Source organism: Pteropus alecto, unplaced genomic scaffold (assembly GCF_000325575.1).
Source record: "Pteropus alecto unplaced genomic scaffold, ASM32557v1 scaffold74, whole genome shotgun sequence".
Lineage (NCBI taxonomy): Eukaryota > Metazoa > Chordata > Mammalia > Chiroptera > Pteropodidae > Pteropus > Pteropus alecto.
The window spans coordinates 1,739,879-1,751,046 of NW_006436291.1; the positions used below are offsets into that span (position 1 = coordinate 1,739,879).

Genomic DNA, 11,168 nt, shown 5'->3' on the forward strand with positions numbered 1-11,168 from the left:
GCCGGGCCGCGGCGGGGAGCTCACTGGCCGCGGCTCTTCCTCAGCACGTTGAGATCGGGGGACCCGGCCATGCTCAAAGCCAGAGCGTGACGAGAAGATGCTCGCCAGACGCGGAACAGAAAGGGGCGTCTGCGAGGGACTTGGCTCCAGGCTTCGCAGAAGGCCCGTCTCCCGTGTGGACCCACGGCTTCCTGAGCTGAGCTGACCGGAGACCTCCGCGTCCCCACGATGCCACTGGCTCCCGGACGCAGAGCAGAGAGCGAGCAGAGCCCACCGCCGTGGGACAGAAAGGGGGTGTCGCCACACCTGGGGCTGGGGCCAATTAAGTCCGTGCTGGCCACTGTGTTACAGCCGCCCGCCACCTCCTTTCGTGACCATAAAACCCACACCTGGCCCTGGTCAGAGAGAGAGCGACGGAGCCAAATTAGAGGCGGCAGCGTGGGAAATTCTGGCCCTGCAGCTGAGTGTCGGCGGGAGGGCGCCGCCCGCCCCCGACCCGCTGGAGCGACCTCGGCCCCCGCGGAGGTGCCCGCCAGTGCTGCTCGGCTCGTCCCGTAGACGGGCTGCCGGGCGACTGCACGGCCTCCCTCCTCACCCAGCGCCCGGCCGCCGGACCTACCACGGCCACGGCCGGCTGGCCGGGGGGACGGGCAGAGGATGGGACCCCAGGAGTTTATAAACCGACCCTTCCCCCACCCCGCCGGTGACACAGACACTTCCTGCCCTGCTTTTGTCATTTTTCTGTTCTTAAAACGTCACAGCCTCGAATTTCCGCTCGCTTATTCGACGGACTTTCAGGGGAGGGCAGTGGTGGGACAGCTCCCCCAGGCCCCCGGCGGCGGAGCAGGAATCCCGGATGGCCGCAGCGGCAGAGGAGCCACGGGTCCTAGGTCCCACCCGGCACATGGGCGGCATGCACGGGGACGGCCACCGCACCCTCCACTGGGTCTGGGACGCAAGGTGCAGGGAGGAGGGCCCCGGAGCAGGCCGGGCGGGGCTGACCAGCGGCCGTGGCACCACCTCGTCCCCGGAGGGCGTCACCTCGACGATGGAGGGGCTGGACACGTGGCATGCTGCACACCCCATCGCGGAGCCCCCCTCAGAAGCACTGGAGGTCCCCCCGGGAGACCGTCTGCAGGTGGGCCCGGGGGACGGGGCCGACAGGCCGGCCTGCTCGTCACGGCTGTGCGGTCTCGGTGCCTCATCTGCTCACGTTCAGCTGGCTTGCGGGAGCTCCCCCTGGAAACCACGCCATTTCCGAGTTCTTTTTTGCGAAAAATCGTAGCGGCAATTGGAACACGTTCGACTTCCTGACAGTAAATTCCATTCGAAATCGAGACTGCTTTGGGTTTGCCTCACCTAGAATCTCGGGGTAGTTTTCTCCCTGAGGTTCACGTGTGCACGTCCGCAGACACGTGTCGGTGCACACACGCTCATCAGCACTGAAATGACGAGGAAGGTCGCGACGTGAAACCGACCTCGGGCGAGTGCCTAGAACGGTCGTCAGTAAGACGCACACAGCAGCTCACAAGGAGACGTCTGGGGACGTTCCAGGTTACCGCGGACGCTGTGCGCCCCTGGCTCTCTCCACGTCGGCAGCCAGCTCTCAACGCATCCCGCAAGAATGCCACGTCTCACTAGAAGTTTGAGACGTTCAGCTGGAAACCTACTCAAGAAGGCACAAAGCCTCCGCCTGCTCGGGGGTGAGTGTCTCGAGCCGAGTTCACGGACATGGCTGACTGTCCGCGCACCAGCCTCGCGTTCTGTGCTGTTGGCGAGCAGATGGTTTAAGCTCACAATAAGCTTATTGGAAACTTTACTGCCATTCGGCTAGGTCCCCACTTAAACCTCAGCCGGCGAGAGTCCGGCGCTGATGTGCACACATCTTTGCCGCAGCCTCTGCTAAGAAGGACGTGACCACGTGCCAGAAGCAACACGACCACGCGGGTCGGGCAGCGCGCGCGGCCTCTGGTCCTGTCTCTGAGTGGGGGAGGTAAAAACACCGCGCTGGTGTCGTCAGTAAAGCGAGCTGTGACGTCCGTGACGGCCGAGGAGCCGGGCTCCCTGGGGCGGGGGGGGAGGTGCCGAGCTACTGACCTTGCTGGAAGATGGGGTGGTGGAGGGCAGGCACGGGGAGCGCAGACAGGGTCCTGGGCTCGTAGAAGTAGGCGACCAGCCAGGCTGCACACTGCGCGAGGGGCTCCGTCACCGTCCCCGGATCGCCGAGCAGCTCGCGGGGGGCGGGGGCCTCCGGGGGGCTGCAAAGGTGAGGGCAGGACAAGACTCGGTCAGAGACGCACTCGGAGACACCGCCGCGCCGGGGCGGGCAAGCGCGCAGCCGCCTCACGAGCAGGCGCGTCTCGGCTGCGCCGCGGGCGTCACGGCAGCGGGGGGGTGGGGGGCGCCGGGGGAGGCCAAGGGGTGAGGCCCACGCTTCCGCCCTTAGCTTGAGCTTGGCAAACGAGGGGCGGGGCGAGCCCCAGCGCACGGCTCTCCGTCTGGGGCCCTGCGATCGTGGTCACGCCGTAAAGCTGACGTGACAGGGCTGTGGCGACAAGCACGACGTGACCGGGTGCAACGGGCCTGCCCCTCCGCAGGGCTGGCGTGGACAGACGTACGTTCGCATCTGCTTCCACCTGTGACGTCACCAAGTATCCATCGCCAGAAGCATTTTGCGTCCCAGCCCTCGGCTCTCCGTCTGGGCCCCTGCGATCGCGGTCACGCCGTAAAGCTGACGTGACAGGGCTGTGGCGACAAGCACGACGTGACCGGGTGCAACGGGCCTGCCCCTCCGCAGGGCTGGCGTGGACAGACGTACGTTCGCATCTGCTTCCACCTGTGACGTCACCAAGTATCCATCGCCAGAAGCATTTTCCAGAAACACCCCCAACGGCACGCCCCACCCTCCCGCCGCCCACCGAACTTGGGCCGCAGACCTGCACGTTCGGCTCCCCCCGCTTTGTGCCACGTTTGGGGGGCCTTCCCCCGGTTTGCTCTCTGTCTCCCGATCCCCGCTTCAGAGACTATAACCGCGTGAAGGTCGTTGGCGAGTCCGGGGTCGATCAGGGCCCCGCGGGCTGGGTCTCCTACCTGCTTCTCTTCCGAACCCGCTGGCTGCTCATTACGGCTGCCGGTCCCCCTTTCACCTCAAGTTCAAGCCCACGTGTTTCAGACATGCTTCCGACAGTTTCGCGGCTTCTCCCAGTCGGGGTGCCAACCCTCCAGCTGCAGAATGCGGCAGCTCCCCCCACCCCTGCCCAGGGCCGACGCCCCGACAGCAGAGGCTGATTTTCTGGGCTGTCCCGCCGGACCGAGAACGGCCCTGTGGACACGCTGCTTCTGCAGCTCTAGGATGGATCTCGTTTCGGCTCCCTAGGCCCCCACTTGTGGACGGTGGGGAGTCACCACGGAGCAGGTGCACGGAGCTGTCCCCGAGCCCACACGCACTCCCGCACGCCCTACGGGCTGCTGCCCATTCGCACGCGCTGCCCTCATGAGGGCCCAGTGAAGCGGGGAGGCCACCGTCACTTGGCATTGTACCCGCTCGGGAATGGCGGGTGTGGCCGGGCGCCCAGGAAGCCCGGCCTGGCGGTGCCTGCGTGTGCGGGACACTGCAGACCCACAGACACGCGCTTCGTGCCACAGGCGGTGGGGAGTGGCCGATGCCCTTTTGGGTTTCACAGACGTGCCTGTGTGGCCTGAGGCCCTTGTCACAGCGCTGCGCAGGTCTCCGCCGAGGTCCCGAACTGGGACGCGCCGAGTCCCTTCTACGGGTTTCTCGGTGGAAGGGAGACGGGTCAGGGACGGCACTGAGAAAGGAACCAGGGGACAAACATGAAAGGAAACGAGCCCCCGAGATGACCAGCGCCCAAGGGACAGCTGAGACTCAGGCCCCACAGAGCCGGCCGGAGTCGGGCAATCCTGCGGACGAAGCAACTGGACAGAGCGGGCCCGGGCCCCGCCCCAGTGGCCGGCCGCCCTGGACCTCTGCGAGGGGGAAGGCACAGGGACCTCGACTGCACAAGGCTCTCGTGGGACCCGGCACCAGGAGGCCCCGCGGGATGCGAGCTCCCTGCCCAGGAGGAAAGGGGGCCTCGCAGACACCCCTGGGGACGGAGCTGCCGTCTAATCACTGCCCTGACTTTTCTCTCCAGTAGGACGTCTGGACACAGAAGGGAGAACTTCTGTCCCCAGGTGGCTTAGATGTCATTCAAGGTCAGGGAGAAATTCCCAGGCCCCGTTCCCGTCTGCTCCTCACTTACTGGATAAACAGACTGAGGGTACCCGAGAAGAAAAACAAGAATCACGTCGTCTGCTTTGTCATCGTGCTCCCGGGGGGACGGAGAGCACGGGGGAGGACACGGGCACACGGCGGGCAAGGCAGAGCTCCCTCCGGACAGCAGGGAAAACGCGGCACGGCGGGTGACACGCGGTCAGCCAGCACCGCGAGCGGGCAGGCTTCGAGACACGGCGCCCGCTCGAGCAGGAGGTGACAGGGCTCATGCACCAATGCCATCGCCTTCAGCCCACAGGGGACTTCCTGAGGCAGCGAGAGAGGGACGAGGACCTCCTCAAGACCCCGCGTGGACTCCCCTTGGCCCCGGGCCTCCTGCAGAACCCACACGAGGCCGGGGTGCTGGTCAGGGATGGCCTTGCAGGCCGCGGCTGATCTTCAGATGTGTGGGCTCTGCTGCCCCATCACCAACACCCGCGGCCAACGCGGCCGGGGCTGCTGACCCCCCAGCCGCTGTCTCTGCTCCACCGGTCACAGCTCCCAGCTCAGACGGCCCCAGTGACACAGGGCACGTCTGGGCGCCCGAGGCACTGCCCACACGGAGCCATGGCCCCCGAGCGGCTAAGGGTCGCAAACACAGGCTGTGATTCCCAGCATCGCCCACTCTTAGAAGTGTATCTGAAGAATTTTCATAGTAGTAAAATTCATCCTAAATTGATTTTTTCTGCTTGTGCTAAAGATCTCAACCTCCGATTTACTCTGTGGGTCTTTAACTCCTTCTCTACTGGTGTTAGATTCCTATTCGTGGGTGAAACGTAATTAAACAGCTTTGATTCTGAAGCCAGGATTTATGACTCTACATTTAAAATGAATGGCATTAAACACACACATAAAACCAGATTTTTAGTGCCATGACACAAATTTCCATTTCTACGATAAAGTGAAATTTATTCTCCGCCCTGCCCTGCCCTCCACCCTCACTCCGCTCGTCGCCGAAGGAACCGTGGTGTGACATCCCCCTGCACCGCGAGGGCCGCTTATCGTGGGGGAGTTCCTCCAACCTCCCTGCTGACGAGCCCCGAAACCCCGACAATTATGGGCTCCGCGGCCCACGTTTATTTAAATCCCACGTCCAGGTTGTCTCGAGAGCCTCACGACCACCCACCGCTGATGTGCGAACACCTGTGGCCGACTCGCCGTGGCCAGGTGAGCCCCCCGCAAGTGGGGAGCACAGGGGGGCGCCGGGCACATCTGCGGAGGCAGCCGGAACGCCAGCTGCAGGTGGACGGACGCGCGGGAAGACCCCGTCCCGAAGCCGGCGGGGGCCACGCAGAACGGGGGACGCCTGCTCAGACCTTCTCCTAGGACGTCATCGATAGTATTCCTGAGGCAGACGTCGTGACCCTGGAGGCCCCCTACTTTGCCTTTTGTTTCTGGCTTGGCACGGGAGGGCCGGCCCGTGGCTGGAAAAGGCGCTGGGCTCTGCTGAGCTCCTCATGGGTGACGATGGAGAACATGGGGAGGCCACCTCGGCACGGCGACCATGACACCACACGGGGTCTGGTCTAAGAGTTTCTTCGAGAAACACGTGACTGTTCGCAAGCCAAGGACTCCGTAAGAAGCAGGACCAGCGCACTGCCTGCGAGAGAAGCTTCTGGAAAGTCAGTGTGGCGGAGACCCCGCGTGAAGCTCTCCTGCAGCTGTGACCTGCGCCCACTCCCTTCCTGGGCGTGGAGAAGGAACGATCCCAGTGTCAAGCTGGAGTTCAGATGCGTTTGGACAGAATCCTGTCCTTCAGCCCAAACCAGGACACGGAACGGGGGTGAGGCGCTCTGGGTCTGCAACGGCCGCAGGGGTGGCGTGTGCCCGGCAGGACGTGAGGTGAGCAGAGCGGTGCCGGCGCCACGTCCTCCAGTCCTTTCCCGTGTCACGCGTGGGCTCCGCACCGCGAAGCTCGACCAGGATGGCGGGGGCGCGGGGGCTCGGGTTCCGGGGTGCCTCCAGGCCTCGTCGGCACTGCAGACTAACGCCTCGGTTCTGAGCTCTACTCCCCAAAGCTGTTAACATGCCACGCTTTCGGTTTATGTCTCAATTGAGGCACGAACACAGGCCGAAGGTTCTAAGTTGTCCACAGTGTATCTGCACCACTAGTCACCCCGGGGGTGACCGTGTGGCACTCTGCGTGGGGAGCACTGTCACCCCGGGGTGACCGTGTGGCACTCTGCGTGGGGAGCACTGTCACTCTGGGATGACTATGTGGCACTCTGCATTGAAGGTTCTAAGTTGCCCGCACTGTATCTGCACCACCAGTCACCCCAGGTGACCATGTGGCACTTGCGTGGGGAGCGTTGTCACCCCGGGGTGACCGTGTGGCACTCTGCGTGGGGAGCACCGTCACCCCGGGGTGACCGTGTGGCACTCTGCTTGGGGAGCGCTGTCACCCCGGGGTGACCGTGTGGCACTCTGCGTGGGGAGCACTGTCACTCTGGGATGACTATGTGGCACTCTGCATGGGGAGCACGGTCACCCCGGGGAGACCGTGTGGCACTCTGCGTGGGGAGCGCTGTCACCCCGGGGTGACCGTGTGGCACTCTGCGTGGGGAGCGCTGTCACTCTGGGGGTGACCGTGTGGCACTCTGCGTGGGGACACTGTGTGCCCCAATGACTCTCTTTCTGATCCCAGTACTTTTTCAACCTCTCTCTCCCCACAGGATGAAACCGAGTCTCACGTTTTGGGAGCGCTGACTGGTGACGCTGGAGGGTCAAGGGTCACCCGACGAGAGTTCCGAAGACGCGTACTCTTCCGAGTTCATGCAGAGGGCGATGGGGAGGCTCCTGGGACGTGTCCTTCGGCGAGGCCGGGCGGTTGTCTGTGTGAAAACGCGCGGACACCCAGGTCCGACGTCTGGCAGAGGCAGAGCCCGGGGCCTGGCGGTAGCACACGTGTCCCCGGCTGAGCCCGTGGAGCGAATCTCTCCCTCCCTGGCTTCTAGGACAATGGCATGGAGGGGCTCAGGGCAGAGCGAGTGCCAGGCCTCACGGCTCGGGAAGGCACGCCCTCTCAGCCAAAATCTAGAACGGTGGTATTCGGGGTAACTTCACAAACATCGCATGGACGCTCTTGCTAAAGACACCGGAAAACACAATCGCGTCCCATCTAACAGACCTGCATTTAATTACACCTTCTCGCTACAGCTCTGATGTTTTTCTTCCAGTGGCGGAAGCGGAGACAAGAAATAGATTATGCCGCCTGCTAGCAATAAAGATCTTTTTAAACGGAGAAGTTGAATAAAGCCTCTAAACTCTATGTTCCAGCCGAGTTTGGGGGTCTGATCCCATCCGAGCATTTGCTGAGGACGCATCTGCACGTGGCTCACTGGCCCAAGTACCAGCTCAGGGTTTGCCGTCTGACCGGGCAGGTGGGCCAGGTGAAGGTATCAGCAGCTGTCCCCAAGGTTCGCTGACGCTCTGGCGGAGCCCTGCCCTCACTGACCAGGACTGTCACATGTCATCTCGGGAATAAACAGCGCATGCGATGGCTGTGATACTGCACTGTGGCCAGTGGCCGTTTGGGCAATGTCACCATGGAGACACGGTAGTCTGGGCAACGCCACCGTGCAGACGCGGTAGTCTGGGCAACGTCACCGTGTAGACGCGGTAGTTTGGGCAACGTCACCGTGCAGACGCGGTAGTTTGGGCAACGTCACCGTGCAGACGCGGTAGTTTGGGCAACGTCACCACGTAGACGCGGTAGTTTGGGCAACGTCACCACGTAGACGCGGTAGTCTGTGCATGTACCTGAACATTCTAGAGCTGTATTAGGACACACAGCAGGAAAAGAAGAAAGGATAGTGTCGATGCTAAAAATAAGCAGCGAACTCAGACAGCACAGGCGAGTCAGACGAAGGACGGGAGGTGACAGGCTTCGTCCGCGACACGCGGGAGCCTCGCTGTGGCGGTGGCGGCGGTGGCGGTGCTAGGTAGCTGGCGTTCTGACCGTCGGCTCAGCAAACCCTGAGCTTCTATTGCGTGTGCATCCCAAATGTGACACAAATCCTGCTCGTCTGGATGCCCTCCCTCCCACAACCACGCCCCCTGAAACGCAGTCTCCGTTTACCGTCCTACCAGAGGCCACAAGGGTCCACGTCCCAGGGTCAGCGACGGGAGGAGGGGGCAGTTTGAAATTCAGCTGCTCCCCGTTCAGTCGCTTTCTGGGCGGTCAGAGGTGTGGTTGCTTAAATCGGAATCAGTTTCTAACTGACATCCTAAGCCTTCCAAATCTGGGGCTCAAATTAATGTCAGAACCCCAAAGAACCACAGAGGAATTTACTGTAGTATTTTAAAACGCCCATCAAAAACACAGGAAATTTTATGTAAATTTTCAGCTCCTCTCCATATAAGGTATGGGTCATAAGAACTGTATGTATTTTTAAAATAATCAATTCTTAAAAGTACATCGATAAAACATTTTAAAAGGTAATTTAAATAGTACACTTGGCCAACCAGAATGCTTTAAAAAATCCTATTTACTTTCTCTCCTAAATGTTCAAATTGTTAAAAGGAAAACTGTTTCATCAACCCTTTAAGATATCATTAAAAATCTCTACCACTTGACAGATGAAGATAAAAATACCCCAAAACTATAGATGAATTATCAAGTCCCTGATGATTCCAAAACAATTACAGGATGCAGAGCAATCTAGTTAAATTTTATTCAAAAGCTTACTACACTTGTGTTTTCTTTTATTTTTCTATCAAGAAACCCATGAGGCTTAAGCACAATTCATTATGTATGAGACCCTCACTTGCAGCGCCCGACTGTTGATTAATAGCAAAGTTTGCTGTATGTACATTTGCAACATTAGATGCATACGATATGCTAACTTATTCTTTCACTGAAACTAATTATTTACAAAAATGACTCCTTGAGACTACAATTTATTAAATGCATGCATCCAGTCTCAACTTGGCCCCCAAAGACAGCCCGGAATGAAGATCTTTTACTTGATGTGACAACTTCTAGAAACGCAGTTATTCATATGGTGAGTGTGGCACATAAAGAGTTCGCACGGCCCATGTCCACGCCGCGTTCGCTCTGTGCCGCGGTGAACGAAGCGGCTTTTCAGCATCTCGCGCGCATGTGAGGAGCAGACCTCTCCCCAGCTTAATCTGGCTTCTTATAAATAAAATGCTTACGTGCTAGCAACGAAACGGTCTATAAATGGAACAACGGCCAACACGAAAGAGGAATTAAAGGTCCTAATCAAATCGCCGCTTAAGCAGATTTATCATAATTCCGTCAGGAATGTAGTTCGTTTGCTGAAAAAGATCTGTAGAAACATAAAACTTTCAGAGAACCATTCCGTCAGTCTCATCAAATTATTGGTCCTCCCACAAGGGTACCTGTCCCCGAAGGGCACTGGGCACGATTCGACACTTCTCGCTCCCAGAGAGGACGGGACGGAGGGGCCTCCAGTGCAGACAGGAGTCGCAGGCGTCCTGGGCTTGGCTGGAGCAGTCAAGTGGGGCGTCTGGTCAACCACCAGTTTCAGGCTAGCTCCGTGACGCGTGTGGCCCAGCGCGGTGCCACCTGCTCCGAGCACCCGCCTCCGGTCTGGCCTCTCTCTGCAGCCGCCCCTCCGATGCCCTCGGGGCCTCGGTGTGGCCTTGCTCCGCGCTGCTGAGGGCGTGCGCCACTGCAGGCTCCAGGGACAGAGAGAGGACTCAGACGCCGCCCTTCACACGCCACGAGGAGGGGGGTTGATGTCTGTGCCCGGAAGGTAGGGTGACTGCTCCGTGCCCACGGAGGTCAGCGAGGCCGCTAAGGAAGAGGCGGCACGGGTTTGTATGAGGGCCAGTGCCAGGCCACAGCGTTTTAGGGACGAGGGGACCCGGGATGCGAGTGAGGACCTTTGCTATTTACCATAAAACAGGAGGGAGCACGAGAATGGGAGACTCTCTGGGGTGCAGTCAAGATGGGTGAAAGACAGTTGGCTTCCTCCCATGCAACCGAAGACCCGACACCCTGCATTTGACATGCTGACTCTCTCAGGGACACGGCCAAGGTCGGCCGCGGTCAAGGCAGTTGAGAGCATGCCTCAGCGTCACCCCGCTGTGACACGACGTGGCGCCTTGGAAAGGTGGGGTCCACTCAAAGCAGCTGAGGGTCAGCCATGCGGAAGCGAGTCAAGGTGAGTGAATAAACTTCAGGGCGGCCATTACCGAGGGCCGGACCCGTGCCGGGCTTGCATTTGAAAACTATCCTGTATCTGCTCTTCCCGGTAACCCTCATGGGAGGTGTGGGCATCTCTGTGCTCTAGAAGCAGCCCCGACGGCCAGAGGTCACGTAACAACTTAACCAGCGCAGGAGGGATCTGAAGTCCGTTCGGCTCCACAGACCTTACTCCCTGGACCAGCTCCACGAAACCAAAGTCCCGTTGCTCGTCTCTGGAATGGGAACAGACGGTCACCCCTCACTGTGGAAAGCCCGCGTGTTCACACGCTCTGTTCCCGGCTGCACGCACGCGGCGTGGCATCTGCGTGGACTCTACCACACTGGGTCACTTCTGTAAACTCCGCCTGGCCCTCGGGACCACAGCCCCAGCGGTCAAGGACAACGGGACTCGGTGTCGAATCCGGCTCCCGCCAGCATCCCAGGCTTGCGGACGGTGCCCGCTGGGCGTCGCTGGCCCACGCCCTGAAGGCAGGCCGCACTAGCTCTCAGCGCCTGAGACCAGCACACACGGCACGTCATGCTCCCGACACAGAGGGGGGCCCGGGTCCCAGAACCTTTCGGACCCATCATCCTCCCCATCGTCGTCCCTGCGAGGCCTGGAGAGGCCAGGGCCACAGCACGGTTCCAGGTGGCCTGGTCGCCCACAGGGCACGCCGTGCGCTACGGCGGGCGTGGGCCTGGCGGCATCAGGAAGCGACG

General features: G+C 60.6%; 1 protein-coding gene across 1 annotated transcript in view; it reads right to left on the minus strand.

The window, feature by feature from the left end:
• The window catches only part of MGMT (O-6-methylguanine-DNA methyltransferase), a 191,630-nt gene that overhangs the window by 28,739 nt on the left and 151,723 nt on the right, over positions 1-11,168 (minus strand). Inside the window, exon 4 of the mRNA XM_015590141.2 lies at positions 2,098-2,258. Coding sequence (XP_015445627.1) covers positions 2,098-2,258 — 161 coding nt within the window. The remainder of the gene's footprint in view (positions 1-2,097; positions 2,259-11,168) is intronic.